Source organism: Python bivittatus, unplaced genomic scaffold, assembly GCF_059951505.1.
Source record: "Python bivittatus isolate LINGU-HERP-01145 unplaced genomic scaffold, Pbiv_v1 ctg000220_np1212, whole genome shotgun sequence".
Lineage (NCBI taxonomy): Eukaryota > Metazoa > Chordata > Lepidosauria > Squamata > Pythonidae > Python > Python bivittatus.
Window position 1 is genome coordinate 20,001,147 of NW_028277048.1, and position 17,557 is coordinate 20,018,703.

Below are 17,557 nucleotides of genomic sequence, written 5' to 3' on the forward strand. Positions count from 1 at the left end.
AAAAAGATGATTGTTACTTGTAGTAAATGCTGAACATCTGATATTCTCACAGCATGGTGAAGATAAACAGAGGTCCCACCTGAGTTTTAATTAGACGTGAATGGCTTAGATTTCAGTCCAGTTTAGTGGTGATGTGGCACTTGTGTCAAGTGCTTGTTTCTTAAAACAGTCACTCCCTCCTCCCCAAGGAACAGCAAATGCACTAAATATTGTTTGAATTGGCTTCCATCCCACACAGCTGGACTCCAGTTTATCTTGGCAAAACCAGAAGACACAAAAAGCAGTTTGTTGAAGTGACCTGGATGTTGATGTATGGGCTTCCATATAAACAATCATCTACCCACTTCCTCAGCAAAAACAAATTATTTAGAGCCAAGGTATATTTTTGCAAGTAAAAATATAAACACAAGGTGGCTTTTACTCAGCTAAACTACACATTCGTGAAGCACTGGAAACAGCTCTTTGGGGGTTCACGTCAAAATTCCTCAGGCCTTTCCCTAGATGTCCTTTAAAGAAAGAGTTCAAAGGCCTTTGAAAGAGTTGAACTGGGAGCTTTTTTTTTTTTAAGAAAAAGGTGCACTCCACCATGGACTCATGTACGCCAAATTCTCCTAAATAATTCTATTGATTTTGGGCCTCCTAAAGGTCGTATCAGATTCTGGAATTCAAAAGATACGTAGGTGGTCTTTCTCTTGACTGAACGTACCAGAGAATGGGAATGTAAGTCAGGGTGGCCATAAAAAAAAATCAGGCATTATAGAGGTGCCTGTCCTTAGCACTCCGGATGATGATAGGGTGAAGTCTACCACCCCACTTCAGGAAAATAAAGCATCTCAAATAAAAACTGATCTTTGTATGCTTCCTGGAGGCTACCTCTATGCCTACCTTGCACTTTAGTGAGTGAATTTCCCAAAACAAAAGGATGATTTCACAATAGGGAAGAGATCAAATGGAGTGGCATAAAAATCTTGAAGCAGTCATTTTCATGATGTGTAAGACCACCAGTCCCTTGGAGCTATCCACTGCCCAAAGAATCAAGCAAGCTTATTCCCAGAGGGCACAGGGGTTGTGTGTTTGTTAATCAAAACTATTGACTGGGCTGCTGACACCATATCCTGTGCAAAGGTTTTTGAAGCTGGGACCAAACTACCAAAATGGGGTTACTTGCTCTAGCTGCAGGTATGTGGAGCCTTCCAACAGTGACCATGGACGTCTGTCATCCCCGCTTGCATTTGATACTAGGATGGGAGTGCCAGGGTCAGCACTGTGTTGTATTAAGAGTGATTCTGCCGCCCGTGTTTCTGGATTCTATGCAGGTTATTGCCTGGTCATCCCCTCCAATAAGGCCACCTCGATCCTAGCTCAATATCCCAGGGGAAGACCAAGGAACAGAGTCATGTGTGCTTGCAAAGGGCTTATCTCTCTCTGCATCCAAGTCAGCTACATTAATCTGTCAGTGTGCAATACTTTAGGCATCTGCTTGTAATATTTCTGCAGCTGTCGCCTGCCTCAGGAAGATGTGAATGGGAGCCTGGCAACTTGTTCCTTGCAAGGAATCCTATTAGATGGTCCAAAGCCACAAGGCCTTCATGGGGGATCTGCTGCATCTCCTGGCTCTCAGCAACCAGTAAAGGAGGGACCAGGGAAGACAATGTTTTCTCTTGACGTGTCTTTTTCCTCCTTGCCTGACCTAATGGTTCAAATGCAGGACACTCGGCCACCTTCCCTGTTCTATCCTGGGCAACAGGAGCAAGAGTTAGCTTTTTACCCTCTTCCAAGGCAGATCAGGCAAATATGTATGTTGACAAAAGCTTCTCCACATCTAAAGCACTTTCTAAATGGCACCTTCGGGTCCATAAGACCCTTAGTAAAGGGCAAAGCAGCCCTCAAGAACAAAGGGAGGTAGGGAAAAGAAAAAGAAAAAAAGAAATATCTAGCAGAAAGTAAAATGGATATGTGAAAATAAACACGAAAAGGAAAGGAAAAAGGATAAGCAAAGTTCAAGAATGTTCTAGAGATGCTACTTCAGAGATTGGCAGGAACCCCATTAACAGATCAGGCAAGGGGCAGGACTTAACAATAAATCTTTTACCTTTGGAAGATTCTGAAAAACATGTATTTACAGGATCTCATCAGTACACATCATGGAATACACAATGTGAAGCATCAGATTTCCAATTTGAAAAGCAAAAGGTTCAATATGAGTTTCTGTTCCTGAAAGCCCCTTTGGGTGTAGATGAATCAACACTTGAGCAACCAAACCCAGATAACCATTCACCAAACTAATCACAACGCGAGACAATTTCAAGTGACAAGAAAAGGGAAAGACCAAGCTATACTTGCCTGGACCTTGCCCACATCCTTTATTGAAATGTTATCATTTTTAGAAGCCTTTAAAAATGTTTCACATTAATATTTGAAATCAAACAGATGGAGAAAACCCCCATCTGAGCATGTCTCCCATGCTGAGATAGCCAACAGCGTAGGTCTGTTCTGACCAGTGTCTTGGCAATTAAAAAAGAATTGTGAAGACTTTACAAAAATATTCTTCTGCTCCCATTTTTGTGGAGCTTTGTAACATGCTAAGGCAAGGCTTTAGTGTCAAACTGTTAGCCACAGGAATGTGATAAGGCAGCAACATTATTGTGTGTAAACTGTTATAAAAAAATTATTAGGGAAAAAGGGGTTATCAAAAAGAGACCTTTGGCAAAGAACCCATAGATGATCGAGATGCCTCCAACCAGGCTGTCCCAAACACAAACTGACCTTCAAGAATGCCACTGGAGATCAACCCAGGAACACAGAATGTGTATGCATGGTGGCAGAGAGATGCCACTAGAGTCCTAACATTTTCAGGGTGGGAAAGGATTTCAGTGGTGCAGGTCCTGCAACACGATCTTTTCTGTTTTCACGCATGTTGTCAAAAGCTTCGTCCTCCCCCCCCCCCTTCAATCCTAGCACAGCCAGGACAGCTTGGGGACTAGTCTGAGTGTAGCCACTTGGTGGGGTGCACATTATCCTTATACACACATTCACAAAGTCTTTTGTACAGTCTCTTCCCCCATGCTAGGGACCTGCTGGGATGCTACCCTTCCCCTGCATTCTTATCCTGAAAGTATTGATGATGCAATGCTTTGAAGGCAGAGATACGCTTCAGCGGATTGAATGTCAGCATTTCCTAGAGAGGCACATACACAAAAAGGAAATCCATTACATACATCTCAAAAAACATATATGCACATACATCCCCACTTCAGGACGTGTTCCAAATCTCTCCTGACCAAGACCCACGAGAGGTGGCCTGAAGGCAAACAAACCAAGAACTGGGGTAAAGGAGCTGGCTCCAACTCCAGCAATTCTCAGTATCTATCCTAGAGATCTCTGGTGTGTCTCTTAAACCTGAAATCAGCTTTATTCTGAAAGTACTGCTCCACGTTATCCTATGATTAATGTTGAATTCACACAGTACATTATTCAGATGCCAGCTGCAGTTGCCACCAGCAGCATGACTCGATGAAAACTAAGTCACTCCTAGTTATCAAATACTGAATCACCAACACTCACTGCCTCTTCGCTGCCAAAGACAAATGCCAAGAAGGTGGGGTGCAAGAAGCCAATGACTTGGTGACTCATGTAAGCTACCTAGATAGGAAATCTTTCCTTCACTCCATGTTTCCATTAATGTCTTCAAAATAATACCAAGTTCAGGCTCCAAATTATCATTCTATCCCCTGTTCTCAACTCCCACTTTTGCGCTTGTTCGCTCCATAATTACGCTGGTGTCTTGGAACATACCAAAAGCAGCTGAGCCCCCAGAAGTTCAATTTCTGGCACAAACTTCTCCACAGGCTGTGGGGAGCGAGCAGCAAAGGCGCAGCGTGGTAAAGACACATCCAATGGCCAATCCTCCTCTGAAGGGAGACCAATCAGGCTGCAGTAAGGAAGGAAAAAACATGAGCTAGATCTAGCTCAGATTGGTTTCAATGCTGCTGGGCGTTGCAATACCAAAGACTTGGTACTTTGGCTCCCTACCACAGCACACCAGTCTTTGAATTACATGAATAAATGGTTTCTCATCTTGTAACCATTGTTCTAAATTCAGGATTTCCAGAGCCTGTAAGTGCAGAACAAGATAACTCCCCTAAATAATACCTCCCCTGCTTAGTAATAGGATCATGCAATCTAATCGGAATCAAGCACAACTAATCATTAAACACCGCCAACAAAATACTCTAAAAATGGATGAGTTGCATTCACATAATTTCTTACCATCTTTTTAGCACATGAACTGGAAACCTGTGTACTCTAGATATTGCTCAAATGCAACTCCTGGGATCCTTCATAAGTGGTTGTGCCCCTTGGGTGTTACAATTCAGGAGTGTCCAGAGGGCCATTATTATGTTATTCCTGCTTTAACTCTCAACAAAAGTCAGTGGCCAAACCCCTATCACCCATGGCCAACCAGTTCTTTGCTCAATTAGAAAGATCAACAAAATGAGATCTTACAGCTGTAATGTGACACTTCTGCTTTCTCTGGCTCACAAAAACAAACCCACAAACTTTTGCTTGGGATCCTTATAAAGAGCAGAATCAGGCAAGCAACCTCTAGATACGTTGAGCAAAACCAATGCTCTAACTAATTATAGCAACTTCCTCTTTGTGATGATTTACTGACTCAGAACCTTTGACACAGAATGAGAAGTGGAGACTCACTCAAAGATCTTGCCCAGTTGGTCAGCTTCAGAGTTGCCACAGAAGAGAGGTCTGGAAAGAAGATAAAGGGAAATTGTGGTCATGGCAGTTTATGAAGCTCACAAATTCTGTGTCTCTTAAAGTCAGGGCTGCTTCTTCCTTATTATTTTCTCTGATATCAAGGCACTGAGGTCAAGGCATAGGGCTTGGTTAATGTTGCATTACTTGGGGGTGGCAGTAGGAGCTGCATCACAGGGCTAACTCTTTCAGGGCAGCTATGACTCAATCCACTGAGCTGAGAAAAGTAACAATTAAAAAAGCTCAATAGAGACAGGCTTTGAATTTTCTAAAGACAATGTAGGAGTCAAGCCAGACAACTGGGATTAGCAAGCAATGGAAAATGGTACAGACAGGAGAGGAGTGTACCTAGTGATGGGGCCTACTAATAAGGATACATGACACAAGACAATCCACTTCTTCATCAGATTGCCCCAACTAGAATTTCAGATTCATCAATATCCACAATTCCATCAAACTCTGCAGCTTAATGAACCATGTGCATCTCACACCCAAACTTTTAGTCCTCAGCCAGTAACATTTTGAGATTTCAAAAGATCTATCAACATACTTCATAAATGGTTAGATCCACCACCTCTTCCAGATGAAAACAGCAGCTTTTGACAGAACTTGTATAAGGTGCAATATCCCTTCAATAGGATTTTAAAAGACAGATGCTTGACAATTATAACCTAGTTCAGAACTAACACTGGATCGTTTACAGTGTCTAAAGACCGAACAGTTTAGAAAGAAGATTAGAGAACTCTGCAAGAAGATGCAGTATTGCGTGAAAGCTTGAAGGGAGCTAATAAATCTTAAACCATCTGATAGCCAAAAACTGTGCTAAGCACCTGACATTCTGTGTGGAAGAGAAAGGGAAGCTTAGACAGTCAGAATGGTTGGCAAAACCACAAAGCATAATTGGCTTTCACTAATAAACCCCATGCCATGTACCCTTCCTTTCCTACATTTGTATGCCAAGGGGCCAGGCAAGAAAGAAAGAGCTTGCAGAAAACCTCTGAAAGCTGGTGGCCACCTCTTTTTGGCAGCCACCTTCTATTATGCTACCCCCTCTGCTGGTTTTGAGCAGGTAGAACAGCTGAACAAAATGTTGCTGAGATGCCTCCAAAGGAAACAATTACAGTCCAAAGGGTAGGCTATGGCATTATACGCAACATGAGAGTAGGTTACGGTATTACGCGCAACATTTACTGCACATTTAGTATCTACAGCAGTAGGAACCGAGAGATCAAAAGAAGTGAAAGCCTTAAAGGTAAAGTTACAGGAAAATAAGAAAGAGATTGAGAAATGCAAGTAATCACTGCTGCTGCAGCCCTGAACGTTATCAAAACAGAAAATCAGCAGATGCAAACACAATTACACAGTTGCAAAACAGGAAAATCAAACATCAGCAATAATAGGGCTAAATTTAGTCTGGCAGTCCAAAATTTGAACTTGAAAAATGCTTCAGCAATTCAGTATAAAGATGTTCTAAATATAGAGGTAACAAAAGAAAAATTGATTAGAAAAGATTACAAAGCTGTTACATGTATGGGAACAGGGGGTTCCCAATTGTTGTACCTATATCTCAATGCCCCAACAGTATTCATGACAATGCTACTTGACATAACACTACTTGAAGCAACACATTCAGAGTACAGTAGACAAATTATGGCCGCTCCATTGTTCATTATAAACACATCAAGGGTATGATCACCAAACAGACCCTTGGACTGGACAGCATGAGTAAAATTAATTTTCAACACGACCTACTACCAGTACTGCAGTCATTTCCCCGCCAACTTATTTGAATAATCAATACAGCCAATATTTAGCAGAGATTACAAAGGAATGAGTTAAGTGATGAAGAGGACTGGTGAGAAGAAGAAATAGCAGGAAGAGGTGGATGAATTAGGCTCACAGTATTTCAAGACGGACCTTAGAGAACAGAAAAAATGATACTTTAAAGGAAATGGGGGAAGACAGCTTCAGTAGGATGGAAAGCTAATTACAGATGGAATCCTAAAAACAGTGGAGATAGAAGAGATATGGGGAGAAAAGATATGCATTGGAACAGCAATCTAAGATACCATAACAATAGACCATAGAAAGAAAAGGCGTATGATGTCATCTGAATAAGGATGGCTAAGTAGAAGCAGGTTGCAATATTTGGAAAGACTGAGATACAGCTGGAATAGGGGGATGGAATATTATATAATGGATCAGGTTTTGGGCAACACAGGAGGGACCATGAAAACACCACAAAAGGCAAAGATGATAATGGCAGAACAAGGGGCGGAAATCATTATATATCATATAATATACATACATACATACATATATATATATAAATAAATTATATATATTATAAAACAGAGTAAAGAAAACAGAAAGCAAACTTGAATGAAGTTAAGAAAAAGTAGCTTTAATGGGTGAAAAGCATCCTTTTTGGAGGTTCACCAATAAAAGCTCAAGATGGGAAATTAGTAAAGATAAAGATTCAGCTGGGGATCAATCTATTCATTCAACTTGTAGAAATTATATACTAGAGGTGATTCAACACTGGAGGTTTAATTGTGAAAAATGCAGATGGTGTGGTCAAGAGGGAAAGCCACTGCTCCAAACACTGTATGAGAATATACATTTACACAGGCCTACAGGATTCTGAAAGACAAGCTGTATGTAGTAGGAGTGTCCACATCACTGCCTTGAGTTCAAAACACTCCATCTCAAGTGCAAAACAAGGTTCCCTTGATCGTTTTGGAAAGGTCTCAAGCTCAATATACTTCCAAAATGACCAAGACAGCCCATTCCACATCCAAAAGAGGTTTTTTGCACTCAGGGTAAGGTGTTTCAAACTTCAGATGGTTCAAATCTGAAATTCAGGTATACCCCTAGAATGAATGTAACACTCAAGAAAATAATATATTAGAAAATGAGTGCATTAAATGTAAATTATAATAATAATAAAACTACCCAATTACCTACTGAGCAGATATAAAATATGATTCCCTTTCTTGATTTAGTAGAAGAACTGATGAGAAGCAGGCACAGAATAGACTAAACCTAACTTTATAAAGAGCACAACTGCTAAATGATCATGAAGCAAGGCAACTCTACAAGGGGATATTTCATGCGCAGCCAATCGGAGAATTGATTGTGAATTTAACATTTCTAGTATAACTGCAAATTACATGGACCTCAACAGATTCATCCTACTAACAAGGAGGGCTGTACAGGTAGTCCTCGGATTACGACCACTCATTCAGTGACTGTTCAAAGTTACAACGGCAACTTGTTGTACGAGGGGGACTTACAACCGGTCATCGAAGTTCCAGCCATCACAGCACCCCCCGCTTGCCTGCACTCATACGCCACCCCCCTGCATGCCACCTCCCTGCCCACCTACCCTCATGCCACAGCATGCACCCCCCTGCCCACCTGCACTTGCGCTAAGCTGCAGCACCACCCACCCACCCACCGACCGGCCCGCTTGCAAGCCACCTAAGGAAAGGCTTGTCATGACCGGGACTTGCAACTTCCTGCCACCTTCCCCATTTACTTTGCTTATTGGAAACCAGCAGGAAGTCACAAGTTGCAGTCAGGTGAGGTCTTCACTTAACAACTTGCAATCCTCACTTAACATCGGCACCTGGGACCGCCAGGATTGCTGTCACTAAGCAATGTGGTCATGTGATGTTGCGCTTTACAACTGCACTGCTTAGCAACAGAAATTCTGGTCCCAAGTACCATCATAAGGGAGGACCACCTGTAAGTATACACACCTACTGATTATAAACTTACTGACCATGGAAAGTGTTCTAAATATAAATGCTGAATAGGTTCCATTTTCAGCTATATAAGAAAATACACTCTCTCCTGATTTTCTAAGAATGAGGATAGTGCCTCCCCTCTCTGAACAAAGTAATCTTATGAAAGAGAAATTTATTTTGAATTTCCTTGATCTAGTTATTTTTTGCAAAATTACGTTTATTATGATAATGTAATAGGCTCTGTCAGAAAAAAGGTGGCTTTCCATTTTCTTTATAGTGAAGTTTCAATCAAAAACAAATCATGACCAATAAGAAAAAAATTATCCCTCTAGAGTGATCTATATTATGTATTTTCTTTATATCAGAATGGACCTAATCATAGACAGAAACATCAGAATCCTTGTGTGAATATATTATTTAATGAACTATCATTTACACAAAATGATATATCTGTCTCTTTCACATCCACCCTATATCCCAGAGGGTTATGCCACACACCCCCCGCCACCCCCGCGCCATATCCATTTCAAAATACAGTTTGTCTTTAACCCTTGCAAGCTGCCTAGAAGCACTGATAAGTGGATGTCCCTGGAACTTAATATATATTTGTTGCTCAAGATTTTGGTCATATAGAGACATCTGGCAGGCTACACATTTATTGCATGTTTGACAAATAGACCACTAGTTAGATCAAAAACTTTGGTTCAACATACACTGTTAATATATGATAGGAATTATATATTTGTTCTATGGGTCAGATCACAATTATATAAATCATTTATATTTTGAACTGAAATTCAGAGGGTCAACTTATCATCCCTAAGTTTTGTAAAGGGTATACCATTAAGGTTTACACCAACGTGTAACACAAATATTTTTAGTTTTGCATTTTGATATGTTACTTTTTAATTTTTTAAAAATTAACCACAGAAAAAGCAATGAAAATGAATATACAATTTTATAAAAGTAGTAGTGAAAAAAAGGTAAAAAAATAAACAAAAACATACAGGGCATATGTTCACCGACTTCTAGCTCTTGAAAAGTACCAAGTAACATACTGACGTAGAATAGGCATACTGGAGTGAAGGTCAGGAAAAAAAAAGTCCTGCACCATTTACTTCCCAATTTAGTATCTCTGTTCTGTCAGGTTATATTCTCTTGATTATGACAGGAACAGAAGATTCTAACAGCTTCCCAAAAAACGGACATATGACGACATAAAGACCATCTTGCAAATCCACAACTGAATACTGGAGTAACTTCACTGTATTGTTTACATTTTAAGAGTAGTGTAAAATGAAGTACCGTTCCTTTGGAAGAGACTCACGCTGTATATTATTTGTTAAAACGCGGGAACTGTCACAAAGACAAAGACAGCTATTTTTGTAACAACAGTTTCTGTTTCAGAAATGACTCAGAATGTGGCAGGGTTTCACATGTGGTAAAACAGGTACATTTGTTGAATGTTAAGGATGTGAAATTTGGGCTATATGAGTAATACAGTAGTATCAATAATGAGGTGACTAGTATTATACTGTGTCTGTATTTTATGCTTGTTTATAGCCCAGAGAGATGCTGTTTGAAAGGAAGGAGAATATCCCAACTGCAGAATTTTGGACATCTGCTGTGTTTCACAAAATAACCTTCCTCCACCCCCCAAAAAACCCTTAGCATCCAAAGATGTAAATAATACCGTCTGTTGTAAAATCAGCTAAGAACTTTTTTAGTCTAAGTGGCAACGGACTGAAGATTGCTGGATGAAATCCAGTAATGAACTATTCATGCGGTACGTGCCTCAAAAGAAGCCTGTCTGTTGGCTGCACTCTTGAATCTGCCAGAAGAAATTTATGGGAGCAAATTATATAAGTAGTGAGAAATACACTCCCAAGTTATATGTGCCTCTCTGAGCAATCCTGGTTTGGAAGCACGGTCAAAATAACCAAGCCTGATTTGATATCAGAGCAAACCCACACACTCAAATACACCAACCTACGGAAGTAACAGCCAGGCCCTTTTTCCCTTATGCAAATGAAGACAGCAGCACTTTAACTCACTTACATGATGGGGAGAGAACTGGCAAAGCCCTACTTAATGAAATTGGGATTTTTGGTTAGCTGTGTGTTTCCCCCTCACTCCAGCCAGAAAGTTTTTCTCCTCCAGTGCAAGTCTGTGAAGTGACTAAGCGCATGAATGCGCCGTGACTTGTGACTGGTTTGGTAAGTTACCTAATACTCAAACTTAAGTTACATGCAAGGTGATTTCAAAACAGCACGTGGTGCATTTCATCTCTGTAGTCTCCCTAACCCTATCTTCTCATGAAAGGGGAGGCTAAGAAGAGCAAGAGCAGGTCACTGACTCCTCCCTATCAGTCCTTAGCCTGAAAGATAAGCAAGACAGAATTCGAGCAGGCCAAGCCTTAATCTATTGTTTCCCAGCTGTGCTGCTGGCTGTGGTATGTGCTAGTAAAAAGTATATTCACCAACACTAATCTGGCACAAGGAAAGCAATGGGGGCAGAACGCAAGTCTCCTTGGAAGGCAGAATAGCTGGGCCAGCCCTTGCCTTGGTACCGGCCCCTTTTCCTAGCCAGCTATTCTTTATCCCCTCTGTATCAATCCTTCGCTCTCATTTTAAACTATCCCATTCTATCCTGAAGGCTGTGAAAAAGGAAGCCATGGATTTAACCTTTGCAAATGTAACACCCCCACCAAAGGCTTACACAAGCACACACAGGAAACACATTCCCACCCAGACTCAATCCTGTAAACGTCCCTAACGGTATTCTGAGCAAACTCGGCCTCATGAAATATTTAAAAAATAGAATATGCAAGAATCAAAATTGGGAAGAAGGGGTTGCATGGAAGTTCAGACTGTTGCCAATGCTCCTAACAGCAAGCATTATGGGGACCTACACAACTGCTTTGAAACAATCTGAAATCAGCTAGCTAAATCTCTGCTACAACCCCGATGATTTGTTTTCCCAAATGGAAAGAAAGTCCTCCTTCCCTCTTCCTTCCCCTCAACCACTTACTTCCTTCGGAACATCTCTGCAAAGATACATCCAACGCTCCATAAGTCCACCGGAGTAGCATAGGTTGACTGGAGTAGCACTTCTGGAGCACGATACCAGAGGGTGACCACCTGGATGAAAGGAGAAATCAAGAAGCATGAAGATGGACAAAAGCCGCGGAGAGAGGCTCAAGATCCACACTGGAGATGAGGCTAACTTTCATAAGAAACATCCTGATGCCTTCTCTTTCACGCTTCTTTCCTTCACATTCCTATTCAGCACTACCCACCTCTCCATTCCCAACAGAACTTCTGGGCATCGATTCTGGTTTGGAAATAATATTAATATTAATATCGAATATAGATCTGCAGCTACATATTATAGGCACAAAGCTGCTTTCCATAAAACCTACCAAGACCACAGAGGCTATGGAATATCTCTTGTACACTATCAACAGGAAAAACAATAACAGAGCAGTCCCTTCCTATTAGCTGCAAAGATCTCACATGGTGGAACAGCCACCTGCTATCCTCCAGGTATTATAACCCCAATTCTCATAAGCCCCTGCCAGCTCAGCCTGGGATTCTAGTAGCTGGAAGTCCAAAACTCTGGGATGGAATTAGCTGGTTTATTCTTGTTCTCATGAATCTCCCAACTTAGCTATGCTAGCAGGAACAGACCTTTTTCTTTCTCATAAGTGCTCACCAATGGTGTCAGGGCCATCTGGCAGCTATAGATACGAGCCAGTCCAAAGTCAGCCAGCTTGACTTGACCAGAGCTGGTCACCAGGATGTTCTCTGGCTTAAGGTCACGGTGAACAATGCAATTTGAATGCAAGAAATCCAAGCCACTCAAGAACTGACGCATCATGTCCTGGAGGTGAGAGGTGGGAGAAGAACATGTGACATCAACATCTCTGCTTAGGATTCCTTGTATTCTGACCCCATCTGGAGGCCAGCCCAAAACAGAGTACCAGACATCAATCTAAGGTGCCTCTGAAGACATTTACCTTTATTACTTCTGGGGGTAAGCCAGGAGGCGGTGTTTTTTCCAAATATGCTTTCAGATCCTGATCTACATGCTCAAAGACCAGAGTCACTTTGGTCTCTCGTTCAGTCCGAGTTGTTGTGCAAACATCCATTAGCCTAAAGAGGAATGAAGGAAAAGACACTCAGCAAATGTTCCACAACTGCCAAGAAAGAATGAGACTGGTGAAGTTAAGAATACATCTTCTTAAATCAAAAGGATCTTTGAATAGTTTTGCTGATCCTGAATCACATCCAGGCACATCAAATGTCCTGAATAAGGAGACAGGATGGAAACCTCAAAGCTTGCAAGAAATAATACAGGCCTCTACATAATGGGTTTAACGTATTAGGCTCTTAAGGGTCCATGCCATCTGCCCCATATGCTTTTTTCTTTGTCTCACTAACCTACCAACATACGTCTATTCCAGCCTCAAGATCCTTCTATAAAAGATTTATTGATATACCCCTTCCCTCAATCTCTCCATTCCCATCCTATGCTTATCTCCCATTCTAGCTCTACAGTTCTTTTAATTCATCCAGTTTCTGCTGTGAGTCATCCTTAAGACAAATACTGAGCATGTTGTAAATTACCAGTAGGCCAAGGCCTCCACATTCCCTTTGTCAGGACAAAACCAGAGAGCCACATAGAAAAAAACAGTCTCTAAGCCCACCAGCTTCTCCTAGACCCAATTTCTGATCTGACTTATTTGATAAAGGTGATCCTTTACAGCAAGCAGTCTTCTCTAATCTGGCTCTCCACCTACGTTAGATCTGCAACCCCAGTATGACTGGTCTCCTTCTGTTGCCAAGACACTGCACCATAAAAGGCTGTGTTACACTTTCAATGAATGATCTAACCAAGCTATAGCCCATCCCCTTAGTTGGTCTGCTCCACAGAACAAAGGCAGATGAAAGTACCCATTGTTATTGGAGGATGCAGCATGGGAGAAAGAATGGAGAAGACCAAATAACTCAAGAACTATAATCTGAGACAAATTATTCTAAAATAGCTCTAATGAATTCAGATTACCCACTGCGCACAAAGTCATAATCTGATTGTTTCAGTTTTGGCTTAGCATGTTATAGGGATCTAATCAATGTGGCTTGTAAATCATAGCTTAAAGCTTAGCATAATTTGTAAACCTAGGCCAATTGTGGTTTATTCAATAAATCAGAGTTAAGCAAGCCATGCCTCAGTGCAATGCCCACCATCCAAACCCCCATATTCCTGGTGCTAACTACGTACCTGAAGAGGGCTACCACCTTCCACACAAGTGGCTGTGACAGTTATCAATGGAGGCACAATATGCTCAGTCCTCTTTCACCACCTTCGATTGTGGTTATCCTAACTGAGCTAGGAAGTGTGGCAGCACCCTGCTCTTGATAGAGGGCTAAAAAGCCAACCCATATTTATCAGACTACAAATAGATCACACTTAGATTTTCCCTCCCACATTTCTTAGACTGTGTGATCCTGCTCTTCATATCAGTTTTTCCCAACCAGGAACATTCTTCCTGTATACAAAGGCCACACTGGCCAAGGGTGATTAAAGCTGTAGTTCTGCCTATTAAGATCCAATTTAGACCACCAGTTTCCTGGCCTAATCCGAATCACTTAAAAGGGGCACTGAATTAGGAAGGCTGCCCTAACTGAAGACAGCCTCATTTCCAAGTATAGCTCTCAAACATTATAGGCTAAACTCAAGCAGGAATACAGAAGATTACTGGAGAAATTCACAGCACTGAATCTTGAACATATTCCTTCTATCCAGTCCTTGATATGAAGTCTTGGCCCTGTCTTCATTTCCAAGCCTTAACTCTGCAATCTCACACAAGTTGAACAAAAGACTATTAAAAACTTTCCAGCGAATTACACTTTATCAAGAAAATCAGTTCTGTGCAGAGTCTGTGTAGAGATAATAGTTTCCAGTCCCCTTGTTAGTGGATAAATAAATTGATTAGTTAACATAAACTTATGTTCTTTTGCATCACTGAACTGTCTAAAGACTGGGCTTTTTGAATGTCAGTATACCATTTAAGTCAAATTACACACACACACGCTGTCTCTGTATGTATGTATATAGTGTATGTTGACTTGATGGCACATTCTCTCTGTATATATTTATGTTTACCAATTGAGGATTATTCATCATCATATGAAACCCACAAAAGCCCATGCCACAGTATAACATTTATTTGTATTATTTGTATTTGCAAAATAATTACCATTATCTCTGCAAAGATATAGAACGCACAGACAATTTGAGCCATTTACACAACTGACTCTCAAAGGCAGCAGTTTCAGGCAATTTTAAACACCAGCCCCCTAGTCCTGGACTAGTTGCACATCTACCCTCCCCTAAATCCCACCCTGGAAGGCTTGTAGTCACGGATCAGTCCCGCACCGCACGACGTTGGGGTGGTCGAAGTGCTCCAAACGTTTCAGCAGGGCCACCTCTCGGACCGTTGACAGCGGGAGTCCATTCTCACTGTTCTGCACTCGTACGTTCTTGAGAGCCACAAATTTGCCACTCTGCAGGTCCCGGGCCTTGAAGACAGTGCCATAAGCTCCAATACCAATTTCAGCCACGGGCTCATACTGTTCCTGCACGCCCATGGCCATCCTGGCCATCCCTTGCTGGAGTCGCTGAAGTTCTAAAAGAGCAAGGAAGAGGAGAAAGGCTACTTCTCATCTATCTCTTCTCATAGCAAGCTCCTTGAATACCCCAAGGACAATCGTTCTCTTTTGTTTTTAAACAAGCCAGTTTATTCCTCCTACATAGAACCCATCTATTACATCACAGCCTTTCCCAAGGATTCCACGGCACCCCCATCCTTATCTGACGGACAGCTTCTTTCCCCACCTCGCTAGAATAAACAACTCTAAGGGAGGAACCTGGTCCTTTTGACAGAGAAATGGATTTGGAACTCTTTCCATCTGCATTCAAGTGGGTAGTGGATCTGACTCAGCAGATAGCACTAGCAGATTTTGATAACTAGGCTTTTAATATTGATGCAGAAGAGGGAATTTCAGCAGGTGCCGCTTTTCGCAATGCTTGCAGGGAAAGTGGCACTTTGGGGGATTCCCCTTTCTAACAGCATCGATAGGGATATGCTCCCCACATAGGCCCAAATGATTCACGTATACATTCCAGCCCTTTTATTTGCAACAACATGAGTGGGGTGCACTCATCAAATAGTATTACCTATTTTGACCATAATAACTTGTCCTAAGTGTGCACACTCAATGTGTTCACCTGGCAACAGGGGAGAAAGGAAAAGCAAATCCTAACTTAAACTTTAGTCTATGCATCTTCCCTAAAGTGGCTACAGAGATACTAAGTGGATATCAACAGGGCAGTAAGCTTTCTGTATATATACAGAACTATGCATGTACAGTCTGCACTCAGCAATTATTCCGATAGGTTAATGAAGGCATGTAAGTTTGGCTAGGCTTCCCCAATCCCCCTTTCTCCCCCACCACAGATCCTGAGTACATACATTAATGTTGTTTGAAAAGAGCTGTTGTATCATAATTACAACTAGAGGAGGTGGAACCTGGCCTTTCCCCATATTTTAATGATGGGGTACAGAAGATCGTTGATACGGGGCATACTTGGATGCACTGAACCATATGTATTTTGCTCAATTTTACACAACTTAAATTAATCCCCCGCCCCGCCCCATGAAAGTACTCACGTAAGGAAATCACGCTTACCTTGTCTTTCAAACAGCCAACTTGCTAGCCGGTATCGACCACGGCTTTGCCCAAGCTGTACATGGCCACTGCTCTGGGCCACAGATGGCGTGTTGCTCCTACCGCAAACAATCTCCACGTGCCCCCAAACAGCGCTAAAACTTTTTTCCACACCCACAGTAAAGCCGCTGCAGCAAACGAGGCGGCTAGGCCCCGCACATTCAGACTCCTACAGGAATGGGGGGCATGTCAGCGTCCTCACCCCATGGACAGACCGCTCGGCTGTGGGACTGGCGGATCAGAGCCCGGCCGCGACGTGAAACCCCGCACGCGGAGGGCAGCCTGCGAGGCGGCTCGAAGGCGAAGCCTCCCGCACTCGGCTCTCGGGCGCTTCTACTACCACGCCGCTGTTACGCCGCGCGCTCCAGATTCCAGGCAAGAACAGTTACATTTCAAACAACGCCCTATCCTCGCCTCCCACCCCCGTGCGAGACCAGTGATCCTAACTCACCCGAACAAAGCCGACGGCTACGCTCCCAACATCGCAGCCGTTTCCTCAACCGCCTCTCCTTTCGCAGCCTCCTAGAACAAACGCACACACGCACACACACATACACAGAGATCGGAGAAGGGGGAAGCGTCCTCCCTTAGTAGCCTCATTCACCAGACAGTAAGGAACTGCAGTACGTGATAAGGCGTTTGCGAAACGTAAAAACCCCTCTTAAAAACCCGCAGGCCGAGGCCACCCGCGGTGATCCGAAGACATCGCCTGCTCCCCCAACGCCGGCCCCTCTGACTCACTCCCGGTGCAAGGCTTCCTTAACAGGATAAGGCATTCCCCCCTCTTGCAAACACACGGGAGAAGCGGGAGCGCGTGCTCCGTATCGGGAAGCTCCCCCCTTCCCCCCTCCCGTTCCTCCGCGTTCCAAACGAGCAGGGCCCGAACTCACCCCAGTAAAGGAGCCGCGACGGGGCTGCTACAGCTCCGCGGCGCTCTAGGTAGCAGGCTGGTGGGCGGGGCTGGAAGACCCGGCGAAATCAGAGAGGCGGTACAGCCAGAGTGGCCACCAGAAGGAAGTAGGTCGCCATAGTTACCGGCTTAAGCCGTAGCTCCCCCTCCCCCTCTTCTTCAAAGCGGTGGGGGGGGCAGGGAGAAGGCGCCTGCTTCCTGCGAGGATGCTGGCTCGGGCCAGGTGTTCTTCCTCCTCGGCTGAAAGGGCAGAATGTTGCAACGCGTGTGCGCGACTGGCAGGGAGCAAGCGCGCCTTGGCCTCGTGCAGCTGCTAACCCTCAAAGGACGTC

At 43.0% G+C, this 17,557-nt stretch overlaps 1 protein-coding gene across 9 annotated transcripts; it reads right to left on the minus strand.

Annotated features, from left to right (window-relative positions):
- Positions 1-2,309: 2,309 nt before the first annotated feature.
- On the minus strand, positions 2,310-17,330 carry CDK4 (cyclin dependent kinase 4). Of its 9 annotated transcripts, none has more exons than XM_015888830.3 (10): positions 17,206-17,284; positions 16,767-16,834; positions 16,277-16,484; positions 14,964-15,213; positions 12,541-12,676; positions 12,237-12,404; positions 11,553-11,662; positions 4,714-4,764; positions 3,796-3,931; positions 2,310-3,178 (listed from the first exon to the last, which is right to left on the minus strand). In XM_015888830.3, the coding sequence occupies exons 4-10, from the start codon at positions 15,188-15,190 to the stop codon at positions 3,086-3,088; spliced, it is 921 nt and encodes a 306-aa protein (XP_015744316.2). In that variant the 5' UTR covers positions 15,191-15,213; positions 16,277-16,484; positions 16,767-16,834; positions 17,206-17,284; the 3' UTR covers positions 2,310-3,085. The 9 variants fall into 9 exon arrangements, with proteins under 9 accessions (XP_015744316.2, XP_015744315.2, XP_015744318.2 ...); XM_015888829.3 differs by having other exon boundaries at positions 16,767-16,837; XM_015888832.3 differs by lacking the exon at positions 16,277-16,484 and having other exon boundaries at positions 17,206-17,282.
- Positions 17,331-17,557: the final 227 nt, after the last annotated feature.